Raw genomic sequence first — 13,233 nt, 5'->3', positions numbered from 1 at the left:
TTGATTTGCTTGAGAGTTGATCTGAAATACCAGCCTCATTTTCATACTAGCATGCCTGTACAGAGAGCCCTCTAGTGGTTTCTTTATTAAAACTTAATGCCATCAACTTCTTTAAACTATTCAACTATCTGGGAGGTGATAAGAGAAAAAAAATTTTTTGAACACTTCCAGGGTTACCTGTTCCATTTCTTGAATTTTAAATTATTAGAAAGCATTATTTAAAACCTATATTAAGCTCCTCTATTAAGACCAAAACCATTCAAAGGAATGTGAGGTCTGAGAAATTGAATTCTCTGTTGATTTAGTCCATTTGGAGGGCCATTCAACACCTCTTATTTTCAGCAGCACTAAAATAGAAACGAAGGTTGAACTGGCTCTGTATTCTAAACAGTGAAAAAGAGCAAGTTGTCATAAAGTTTTGTTCTTTGATCCTCCCCCCGCCTGCCAGATTCCCATTTAAATATATTTTTGGCCGCATTAACGCATCTTGTGGGATGTTAGTTCCCTGACCAGGGATTGAACCTGGGCCCTGGTAATGAAAGCGCCTAACCACCGGACCGCCAGGGAATTCCCTTAAGTATTATCATAGTAACTTACATTTTGCTAAGGAACTGATGAAGAGTGAGCCAGGAAATGTGAAAATCCTAACCATATCCTCTTATCCTCTCCGTCACCTTATCTGTGAAATGGTGGTAGTTATGGATATGCCCTACCTAGCTCTGGCTACTGTGGTAAAGATGAAAGAAGGTAATATATGAGAGTAACTTTAAAACAAGATTTATTTAGATTTAAATGAGCAATTATTACTCATCCCTATTTCCAAAGCAGACAGTCAAATTAATTAACCTGATTAATAACAGACACAGCTCAGCAGTGATATGGCCACTGGCACAGTCCTGGAAAGAATGCATTCTTTCTGCAGAGGAACAAGAAAGACTTGTATGTTATTTACCTACCTACGTACTCTATGTTCTTTATTTGCTCTTTATTTACCAGAAGATAGTAGTGTCTACATACTTCCCCTTTCCTCTAGTAACTGGGAAAATGGTAGAAGTTTGTTCTTGCTGTGTGTGTGTATAAGTATATATATCTGTGTGTGTGTATATACTTATGTATGTTCTATCCCCTGCCCCAAATATCAGCATACTACAGTACTACCATTGGCTTAATTAGAAAGTATGCTATGTTGGCCACTGTGTCCACTTCTGTCCCCATTACTTAAATAGAAACCTTATGTGAATGTGGTTGAACTTTCTTAAGGATGTCATGTGCTATGCTGATCAAAATTTCACCTTTTCCTTGTTTTTACTCCTCTCTTCTAATTGGCATGATAGAAAAACAAAGTCAATGATTTCTTTTATGTTAAAAATGACCAAAAAATAGTACTTGATGCTATCAGGCAATTAGATCTTTGCTTAAGAAAAGCAAGATTTGTGACTAAAAGGAAACATTTTCTTGGAAACAACCTTTCATCGCTAGGGCTTAAAATTCCTTTTAAAAAATAACTTTCCGTAAGTTAAAATTAGCATCTTTACAAATACTAGTGGAGTCACTAAATGAAATATTAACAGCAAAACAAAAAACACGATTAAGAAGTTGAATATTTTATTATTAAACTGTTTCTTATTTTCCTGCAAGGCTGTTGCTTCACTGTATAAAAATAGCACCAGCAAACACAGTATATTGCAAAATTAAGATAGTAATGTTCTTCACTGGACACTATACAACTAACAAACTTTTCTCCACTGTCATTTATTTCCAATGGCAAGTTCATTGAGTATTTTGACCCAAATCCAGGGATGGCTGTAAGCAAGTTACAATATTATGTAAGGTTAAGATAACAATGTTATCCTTGAATTACATAATTTTTATAACTAGTTTTACCACAGATAATTTCAGGAATTCTGAGTATTATAACTGGAGACTAGCCTAAAAATCACAGGCTGTTGTGAAAAAGATGCATAGTGTTTATGTGAAATCATTAGGAAGTTAAGGGGTATTTTCTTCAGGCAACATTGTTGAAAGTAGTTTCTTTTGCTAAAAGTTGCTTTTTAAAAATCTATCCACCACTAATTTAAGACAACTATACTAGATTAAGTTGTTTCAAACTAGTTTATTTAGGGGTTCCATTTTCACTCCTCAATAGATTTTATGTATTTCTCATATGCTTCTTCACTCATTAGTTCATCTAGTTCTGAAGGGTTACTGAGTGTCATCTTGATCAGCCAACCTGCAACCAAAAAAAAGTATCTTATATTCTAAATCACCTTTTTAAAGAGAAAGTCAAATTCATTCAAAATGTAAATTCTGAGTGCCTCAAAATTAACCTAGTATTCTTTACATAAATCACTCATTATTTGTTCAAAGAGCTTTAAATTTTAGCTGTAAGAATTAAATTAACATTCCTTACATATCATAACTGAAAAGAACCAGAAGAAATTCTACCATAATGGATTAAGAACATCTAGGCTGTAATAAGCATCAACAACTTTACATACGGATCCAAATACACAAGGCCAGGTATATCTTTAACAAAAGGAACACCAACACTGTAACAACTTAGATTAATGGCATTAGAAAGCTTTAGTAGAGAGAAGAAGTAGGTGATAGGAAACAGAGAACTACAACCTAATGCTAATTTTGCATCTTGTTGGCTGTGTGACCTTAGCAGAGAAATCCTTTGGGGCCTCAATTCATCTACAAAATGGAAAAAATTGCTGCTAGCTTACCTTACTACATTATTATGAAGATGAAGATGTGAGAAAACTGAAAATTAATGTAATAAATGTTATTCTATTACCACCTACATCACACAATGTGATTAGATGCTTTATGACTGAACAGGTAAATACTCTGAAGTGTTTACGATGAGTCTACAACTATGATACTAAGAACCCTATAAAATAAGGCAATGCTTTTATTGACAGAGATTTTAAACATAACCTTATATATTCAGCTAAACTGTTTTCCCTTTTTAAAGCAGAATATCTCTATTTAGTACCAAGAAGGGCAAAAAGAAGTCACCATCAGCTAAAGATTGCTTTAAATTCCAGATTAAATGTTAACTGCAGCAAACAATCCTTAAAAAAATTTCTAGCAACAACTTACCATCTTCATAACAAGATTTGTTGACAAGTCCTGGATTTTCTGCTAGAGCTTCATTAATTTCAGTTACTTCTCCTGATAGAGGAGAATAGAGTTCACTAGCAGCTTTCACACTTTCCAAAGCACCAAATTCCTCTAAATTGAGAAAATTAAAGAAAGTATTAAATGTCAAGTTAGTGACCTCAAAATACAAAATATGGAGAAGTGATCACCTCTAATACAGTAATGACAGAAAGTCCTAAATATCTTTAATTAAAATAAAACCATAGGTTTTGTCATGCAAGATCTTCATTTATACAGTCTGTAGCCTGACAACATGGCCCCATCCAAAGAGCACAGTGTAACTAGAACACAAGTAGAAAACCACAGTCTGATTTGCTAAAGGGGTCAGAGGATGGAGTGTGGGCCCCCAAGGTGGCTGGAAATTGAGGGTTGAAATTCTAGAAAGAAGGGAGCCATAGTTTAGAGAAAAAGTAGTCAGTGTAAAGATCTCAAAATGATCCACAGACCCACATGTTGGAATTAGCAGAGAACCTTAAAATAGCTACTGTAAGTATGTTCAAAGACCAAAAAACAAAAAACTAGTGAGTGAATATATGGGGAAACAACTTGCAAATAAATTATAATTTTTTAAATGGACATTCTAGAACTGGAAAGCATAATATCTAAAACGTTCACTAGATGGCATTAACAGTAGACTGGATACTGTGCAGAAGGGTCAGTGAATACGAAGATCATCTGAAACTAACCAATCTGAAGAAGAGTTTGAAAAGAAAAAAAAAGACTGAAAAATTAACAGAGCCCTGGGATTTCCCTGGTGGTGCAGTGGTTAAGAATCCGCCTGCCAATGCAGGGGACATGGGTTTGAGCCCTGGTCCGGGAAGATCCCACATGCCACGGAGCAACTAAGCCCAAGGGCCACAACTACCGAGCCTGCACTCTAGAGCCCGCGAGCCACAACTACTGAAGCCCGTGCACCTAGAGCCCGTGCTCTGCAACAACAGAAGCCACTGCAATGAGAAGCCTGCGCACTGCAATGAAGAGTAGCCCCCGGTCGCCACAACTAGAGAAAGCTTGCATGCAGCAACGAAGACCCAACCAGCCAAAAATAAAAATAAATTAATTAATTAAAAAAAAAAAAAAAAAAAGCCCTGCTCACCTACAGGACAAAATCAAGTGATCTGAACTGAATGTGATGAATACAACACACCAAAGTTTGTGGGGGCAGAGCTAAAAAAGTGCTTAGAAGGAAATAAAATCTTTAGGCGTTATTTAAAAAGAACATCTTAAAATCAATGACCTGGCTTCTAAAGACACTAGAAAATGAACAAAAGCAGTCAGTTTATGGAAAGGAGGCAACATTAGAAAGAAGGGATGACACTGGTGATTTTTTTAAAATGACTTTTAGCCTTGAAGAAACGACACTGATCTGTGCCAGGTGGAGCAGCCAAAATTCTGAAAGAAAATCTCAGTCTTACTGGTTTAAAGGACTAGGAGACAAGAGTTTGGGGCCACCAAAGCTACTGGAAAGTGAGCTGGGAAATCTCATTAAGGATAGAGATAAAAAGGAGAGCCCCAAATTCTGTCTATAAATTCTGTCCAGGTCTCTGAATGATCCCTGAATCATATGTGCACGGGGCAGACTCCAAGTGTCCTAGATAAGGCTAGAAGAATCAGACTAAGATTTTGGCTGCCACTCACCACAAGGGAGACAGCATTTTACAGTATGGATAAAAAAAAGTCCAGTAAAAAAACCTGAAAACCAACAAAACCACAAGTTTCCAGAAGCTAGAAAAAGGAAATTAAATCTAAGTAAGTTGGAGGAAGAAAATAAAGATATGAAAGAACAAATGAAATGGAAAATAAGAGAAAATTTAACATAGTAGAAATTTGGTTCTTTCAAAAGATTGATAAATTTGATAGAGCCAGCAGACTGATTGAGAAGAGAAAATTACCACCAATATGAAGGAATGAAAAAGGAGTCCTTACTACAGATCGTATGGGTATAATAGGATAATAAATGAAAAATATGAGCACCTGTATGCTGAATATAACAACATGAAATGGAAAAATTTCTCAAAACCAATGTAAGATAATATAGAAAATCTGAATATATATTAAAGAAATTTGTATCAAAAACCTTCCTACAAAGAAATCTGGCTCATATTCCACCAGTTAAATCTATCAAACAATTAAAGAAGAAACAACACTAATCTTGCACTTTCTTTCAGAAAAAGAAAAGAGGTAGGAATATTTCTAAACTTATTCTATGAGGTCAATATAACAGATTCCAGAATTTGACAAAGCCATTATAAGAAATGACCAATATCTCTCATGAACATAATGTACAAATTAGCAAATCAAATCCAGCAGTATGTTTTTAGAGATAATTTTTAACTTTTGTATCATGACTACCAGGAATGCAAGGTTGGTTAAACATTCAAAAATGAATCACCATTCATCACATTAACAAGAAAAACCCTTTGATCATGTCAATAGATGGAGAAAATGAATTTGACAAAAATTCAACACCCACAAATGATAATTCTCAGCAAACTAGATATAGAAAGGAACTGCATCATCTGGTAATGGGCATCTATGAAAAACTCCACAGCTAAATAGCATACCTAATGATGAAATACTATATCTCTGCGAACCGTGGTATGGGCCAGAGTTGCTCACTTTCTCAGTTCACAATGCCCTTAAGTGTCTCAGTAAGGTTTTGTGGTAATCTCTAGACCAAAACAAATACCTAACACTTCAATTTATTAAGAGGTCAGGTCCAAACTACTTAGTAAGTTTTTATATCCTAACAGTTGAGTAGCGGTTTGAAAAAATTAACACATATAAATTGAACAAAAAAGAATTTTCATTTTTAATTACTATTTACAGATATAAATTATGTGTCTGTTGCATACTGTATTAAGTTCTCCCTCAGGGAATCAGGTCACATCAGTCACTGCCGTACCTGATGTTCCATGCCAATTGTGCAGTACTTGCTTCAAAGTCACATTACCCAAAGTAATGTAGTAAGATCCAACATTGAAATTGTTACCTCCGTTGTTTATTAGTCTGTGCTGTGTCCAACAGATGTTAAAAATTAAAAATACCCCACAGCACCTCATGGCACTGGGGTATATAGTCTGGGAACTATGAAGATAGACAAAAGACTTCTTAGAGAAGACAATGTTCCATACATATATATGACAAAATATTCATAAAATACATTTCTGAAAAAGGATTTGTATCTAGAATTTAAAATGATGCCTAAAAATCAATGGTAAAAAGATAACCCAAGTAAAAGACTAGAGACTTCACAAAAAAAGATGTGAGTGGCAAAAAGCACATGGCAAGGTGAACAATAATCTGTCCTAGGGAAATGCAAGTTAAAACCACAATGAAATATGCAGCACCTGGAACTCTCTCATACTGCTGGTCAGAGTGTAAAATGGTATAACCTCTTTGGCAAACACAATGGGACTTCGCAGCATAAAAAAGCAAAATACTGATCACTCACTATGAATGAATCTCGAAATTATGACATTAGACAAATGGAGCCATACATAATACATATTGTCTGATTCCTTTTAAATGAAGTTAAAGAACAGGCAAAACTAATCTATGGTGACAGAAATCAGAGAAGTGGTTGTATATTGAGAAGAGTTGATTGGCAAGGTTTACACAGTGTATAAACACAGCTGTCAAAACTCTTTGGCTTATACAATTAAGATCCATGCATTTTCACTGTATGTAAATTTTTTGTATCACTTTAAAAAACACCTTTAGCAGAAAGTTTAAAGAAAGCATTCATTAGTTTAAGGGTATTACTCAACATATTTAGTTTAATAGAATTTTTTCTATAATAGAAGCACAAAAAGTAGGTTCTTGCTTCTCACTTGCTATAAAGAGATGTTCAGAAATTTCTGATCTGCTTGAGAACAGCAAAGTGCATACACAGTAAATAAAACATGATTAAAGAAAACAGATACTTAAATTCTGTAGGGCTACCTGACATATGTCAAGGAACCCATGAATAATAATATATGTGGTTCCACTGGCTGACATTTATCAAGCACTAATCTTATGCTGGTTATTATGCTAGTTTCATTTAATCCTTACAACTACTCTATGAGGTAAGTATTATTATCCCAACTTACAGATGAGACCTACATTAAGTAATCTCTCCCAAATCACACAGCTATGTTGAGAGGCCAGGATTTAAAACCAGATTCTGACTCAGAAGCCCATGTTCTATCCTGATATTCTTTACTGCCTCCAAAGACAGACTTTATTTTTTAATCTTCAGAGACTTCAGCTATATTATACTATATCAACATGTGGCGGGGAGGGTGCTAAGAGCCATTTCCCTCTACTTCCTGCCTTCCATTGTAAAGTCTGAAAATGCTCATTATTCTCCTCACCATCATTCCTTACAGTTAGGCATGGCAATACGACCCAGACTTGGCTAAACTGATAAAAGAAAAGGTGATCTGAGAGATTTCTGGTTGAGATATTTGTTCCCAATAAAGAGACAAAGAGAGCCTGTCCTTCTCTTCCTACTTTTGGATACTGTCATTGAGAACATGATGCTTGAAGGTTCTGCTGCCATTCTGTGACCTCTGACATGCTGAGGCAGAAAAAGTACCAGAGAGGTTGTGTCCTTGATAATCTTCACTGAGCCACTGAGTCAATCCTGTATCCACCTATTTCCAAGATTGCTTGTATGAGATATAATAAACCCCTGTTGGTTGATCTACTCTTATGTAAGTTTTCTGTTACTTGAGGAAAAAGCACTCTAAATGATCCTGGGTACAAACAAGTTATTATGCAAGATAAAGAAAATTCATGGCATGAATCATGACATACCAAGATGAGAAAAACACTCACCTTGTTTGTTCAATTTTGTCCCAACTTCAGGCAGACTACAGTAAACAACATCTCCCAAAGCTTCCTTTAAAAGACAAAAACAAAGCACCAAACCTCTAAGAAATCAAATTAAACCTAGTAAATAGGAACAAGCCAAACACTGAATCCCTTTAATTCACACAGTACATACTTTACACTTGAGGGGCCAAATTCTTTGGTTTTTCTTATAACCCTTTAAAAATGCAAAATTATTCTTACCTCAGGATCTGCAAGAAAACAGGCCACTAGCTGCATTTCCCAGAGGTGGCAGTGACCCCGTCACAAACCATATGCCCCCTAAAAGATTACTGGCTCCTCTAAGAACACACTTTGTGCTTTTCCACCTCTGCAACTTTACTGAGGCCATTTCCCCTACTGCATCTGCTGACTAATAAGTAGTGATCTCTCCATCAGGTGAGTGGGTTACAATGCCTTGTACTACTCAAGGCATCCGTCACATAATGTTTTGTATGTCATTTTCCATGTAGTTGATTCCCCCTCATAAACTCCAGGAGCGGAGGACAATACTTATGCAGTATTTCACAAAGCATGCTGTACTGGGCCTCAGTGGGTACAGATATGCCAGTGAAGATACAGTTGTCATGGATTCTCAGTACCTGAGATCGCAGCATTTCTGAAGAATACTGTATACTCCCATCAGTTAATATCCCCGCCCCTTCTCCCCACCCCACCCAGAGATGGTGGAAGATCAGTGACGCATGCTGCTATTTGGCTTCTCAAGTTCTTTTACACAATATCTCAATGTGGGATCAGTGGCAATAAGGGAATTAGTAGAGACAAACTCTAAATAAAAGGTTTATCTTTGTGTAATCTGTGCCCATCTAGGTGTTCCCTCTTCAAGTCCCCAGATCATGTGTATATCATTGCTATCCACAAAACACTGTCAACACTCCAGCCCTTTTGCTTGCTCTGCTTTTTTCCTTAACTGCCCCAATATGAAACAAACATTTCTCCCTTGAATTTAATTTTTAATTTTAAGTGTTAACCTTTCAATATCTCTAAAAACATATATCGTATATCTCTATCAATATCTCTATATAGATATATAGATATCTCTCTATATATATATCTCTATAGATATCTATATATCTATATCTATATAGATATCTCTATATATATATATCTCTATATATCTGTATATCTCAACAATATCTCTATAAACATATAGCGTATATCTCTATACGCTGCCCTAACTAAACTATGTTTTACTTTTTCCATCTATGACTGATGTTCTTCTAAGGGCCTTTAAGGGGCCCAAAATAATACTAAGGGGCAGAATAAACAATTTTTAAAAGGTAAAGCAATCCAATTTAGGCAAGAGCAGCCTGAAATATTGCAAGACAATCCAATACCTGTGCAAAATTGCTGATTCCCACTGTTCCAACACCGTTTTCTGCTGTTACCCATTCATGTTTGTCTGTGAATTTACGACCTAAATAGAAGACCAATATTTCAGAAAAGCAGTGGCATCACTTCTTAAAAAGCATTTTTTTTACATATCAGTGCTGTCAAAGGGCAAGACCTTCCCAGTATTTGTGTTTGACTTATTGGCATTGCCATTCAACAGTATACTGCCCAGGACAAAACAGATCATGTGAGAAGACACATCTCAACATTGGTATCATTTAGGCAAAGATGGCTTGATGTGAACACCTTTGCATCTTTTGGAGATATGATTATTTGCCCTTCACATTACTCAGTCTACATCTCTCTCTCTCTCACACACACACACACACACACACACACACAAATTTTGGAGCACATTTCAAATATATATTTATCTATTACTGGTCTGTCATACAAAGCAAGTCTGTCCCTCTGAAGAAAGAGTGATGAGCTTTTGGGAGGAGCATAAAGACTGCTCATAAATGATTTAACCTAAAAAATTATGTGCCTCTTTAGGTAGAGCTGTGTGGAATCTTAACAGGAATAAAATTGACCTGGAACAATTATAGCTTGTCTAAGTTCTTGATTCCACCTTAAATGAATTCAAGTCTCCCCTTGAGGAAAGTGACTACCATCATTTAAAGAAGCAAACTATACGATCAGAACTCAATAGTCACCTCAGAGCTAAGACACTAAATGGTAGAAAGGCAGCCTCTGCTCGACATTCATTGGACAGGTTAGGCCTTGGCTTTATGAGCTGCTTCTCTTCAAATACACGGATGGCCAAAATACTCAAGGATTCCTGGAAGAAAGACCTACCAGAGTTCGAGTGATGTGAAAAAAATTCCTTACGATTTAATGTCAAAAGTACTTGCTTAAAATAATATTTTTTTAAAAAAACTTACCTTCCTAAATATATATCACATTCTGAAGTGAAGCAGTATTTTTCCAAAAATACTACATCGGAAGTTAATAAGAAAATGGCTCGTTAATTTCAATACTGTTTTACAATAAGCATTGCTGGTTCACTCTTACCCCTTACCCAAAAGATAACTGTACTTAAAACAACATTAAACTGCCTTGATTACACAGCTCTGATACACAGCAGAGTGTAAATAAAGAGTATTTCTTTTCCTCCGAGTCATTAAAAAACTTTAATACCATACTTCTCAGTGTAAGAGGTTGCAAAATCTGCCACAAAGTAACTTGCTTTGCTTCACTCCACTTCAAATACTAAATGCTTCAGGTCAACGTGTGTTTCCCTAAGAAAGTGTGTTTGTACTTAGTGTTCTGACTGCAACCCATTCTCCCCACCGCCTTTTCTTGACTTTCAGATCTCAATTTAGCAGCTCTGCCTGCCAGATGCCTTATGCAGCCCTCCAAGCCTGGGTTCCTGGGCCGTCCAACCTGCTCCCACAGCACTCTGCACCACTCTCCCACACCGTTCCCCCCACACACTCATAGCACTTAACAGGCTACAGTTTCCCCCAGGCAGCAGACCAAGTACAAAGCAAGCAAGAGCAGGCTTTATCTCATCTGTATTCCCAGTTCAAAACACAGTGCTTGGCATATAGAAAGCACTCAAAAGCTGGAGTGAAGTAATTTTTTTTTTTTAAGTTTAAGAGGATGCTCAGCAAAACATCTAATATATAGTTATTTGGCTACAGGACTCAATTCTCCCTAACATTCTGTCACAACTCTAAAACTGGCAGTTTAAATCTAATATACCTTTTAAAAGTAAGGACTGGACAACCATAAACATGACTTCTCTGAAATTACTGTCCTGACTTTGGTCTTGCCATCTTACCTAATTGTAAAGATAATCTTAGGAGTAAGAGTGCTCTCACATTCAATTTAGCAACTGAGCAACAAGTTTAGAGGAGAAGGCGGCAACACTGCTAAGCTAAATGCACCTAGGTCCACTTGACTTCAAAGGCCAGGAAGTCTTTGTACTAGGCCATGCAATTTAGGCAAAAGACGATGATTCGTACAATTCTCCTTTAACCCTTGGCCCAACAGGAAAAAAGGGAACAGGAGATTAGGTAAATAATTACTTTTCCTCTGAGTCTTGAAAAACATGGGTTTTGGCCCCCCCAAAATCAGGTGTGTTGAGTAATTTATGAGAAGTTTGCATTCTCCTCCCTTCAGTCACTGAGTCAAATAAAATACATTAACATTTGATCAACTTTACGCTATTTATTTGATTCTATACACTATTTAATAAGAAGTAACATTTATCAAGTACTTACTATGCATCAAACTATATGTACAGCAGTTAAATTATTTCATTTCATCCAACAAATCTGTAAGGTATGGATTATCATTTCCATTTTTCTGATTAGGGAAACAGACTCAGAGAAGTTAAGTGACTACCCAAGATGTCACAGCTCATAAGAGGTGGAGTGAAATTTTGGAACTTGGTCTCTTTAGTATTAAAAACCTAGGTGTTCAACCAGATCATGGGTATTGGTATCTTGGGCAATATTTAACTAGATAACAGGAAAATGCAAAAAGCTAGTGATAGTGTAACAATGAATAACCAAAATACATAGGTTTGAAATTCAGTTCTTATCTGAGAAATGCTCTTCCCTTGAAATGCGGCACTAACAGAGCTGAGAGATTTTAATGGGTGGGTGGGGTGGGGAGGAGGTAAGCTTCATTATGTTTGACTTTGGACTTATCAACTTTTCTAGTCCCAAACAGGTTTCTAAAACAACGAACTTAATGAGAGAACAGCCACCACAGACCTGCGCTCTGTCAGCAAGAAGCCTGAGTTCTCGGAGGTGCAGTTAATGTCTCAGGTATTGGTGCATGAAGTAAAACGTTTTTTCCTCTGCGGTAACGCGTGCTAAAGTAGGACAGATGGCCAAGACATTTACGGGCATGTTTCCCTGTTCCTTCAAGTCCATGTAACTAAGGCCTCGTTTCAGCCCAACACATATTCACGACTCGATACAGACTTCAGTAGAACGTCTTCTGTGGAGTCCAGTGGAGTTTATCTCACTGCTTTAGGAAATAGCTCTCTCCAAAGTTGTGCCAGCTTTAGCTGGTAAAAATCTAGACCCAGTGCTTTAAATTTCAATAAATGCTCTTGCTTTACTTTTACTTCAGAATTCAGTGACGATCCGTGTAGCAAAGTAAAGCCTATTATTTGTCTTCACTCTTAGGGTCCACGATGCTCACAAATGCTAGAAATCTAAGGTCAAGAAGGAACTCGGCGACGCTCGCCCGGGTCTCCAGCAGCGAGCGGCCGACGCTCCTGCCGGAAGCAGCCGGGACACGGCGACTGCGCGTGTTCTCCAAGCCTCCCCGCCCTCCTACCCCCTCCTCCCAACCCGCAGGACAAAGACTGCGGGGTCGTTTAAGTCACTCAGGGAGTAGCGGCCTCGCGACACGGGATCCCAACAACAATAAGCGTGTGCAGCGGTCGCCTCCCTTGACCGGGGCGACCAGCGGTGGGGACCCGAGGTGAGGATCGAGGCCCCAGTCCCTTACCCCGAGTCAGCTTGGCTCGCCCCACGTGCCCGCCCGCACTTACCCGACAGCAGAACGGGACCGGTGCGCAGCGCCCGGACGGCGCCCGCCCGCAGTCCCCAGGGCCGCGGCGGGCAGGGCGCGTTGGGCGCAGAGATGGCGCGCAGGCTGCAGACCGCTGCCCGCACGCTCCGCGCCACTCGCAGCGCCATGTTCGCAAGGGTGCAGAGGGTCTCCGCGCAGCATCTAGAGCACCCCCGGCTGGAGGGGGCGGGGCGGGGAGGGGGCGGCCCCGGGGCCGGAGCGAGCCGGAGCGAGCTGGCTGAACCGGCGCGCAGGGGC

The 13,233-nt window shown here is 38.2% G+C and overlaps 1 protein-coding gene across 1 annotated transcript; it reads right to left on the bottom strand.

Moving 5' to 3' along the window:
• Positions 1–1,594: 1,594 nt before the first annotated feature.
• On the bottom strand, positions 1,595–13,228 carry GCSH (glycine cleavage system protein H). The gene is made up of 5 exons (XM_082863049.1): positions 12,956–13,228; positions 9,384–9,463; positions 7,993–8,056; positions 3,109–3,240; positions 1,595–2,230 (listed from the first exon to the last, which is right to left on the bottom strand). Exons 1-5 carry the CDS (start codon positions 13,101–13,103, stop codon positions 2,133–2,135), a joined length of 522 nt encoding a protein of 173 aa, XP_082719175.1. The 5' UTR covers positions 13,104–13,228; the 3' UTR covers positions 1,595–2,132.
• Positions 13,229–13,233: the final 5 nt, after the last annotated feature.

This window comes from Leucopleurus acutus (assembly GCF_964270905.1).
Source record: "Leucopleurus acutus genome assembly, chromosome: 20".
NCBI classification, from domain to species: domain Eukaryota; kingdom Metazoa; phylum Chordata; class Mammalia; order Artiodactyla; family Delphinidae; genus Leucopleurus; species Leucopleurus acutus.
The sequence above is the reverse complement of the archived record's forward strand: the minus strand, read 5'-3'. Positions and strand labels throughout refer to the sequence as shown.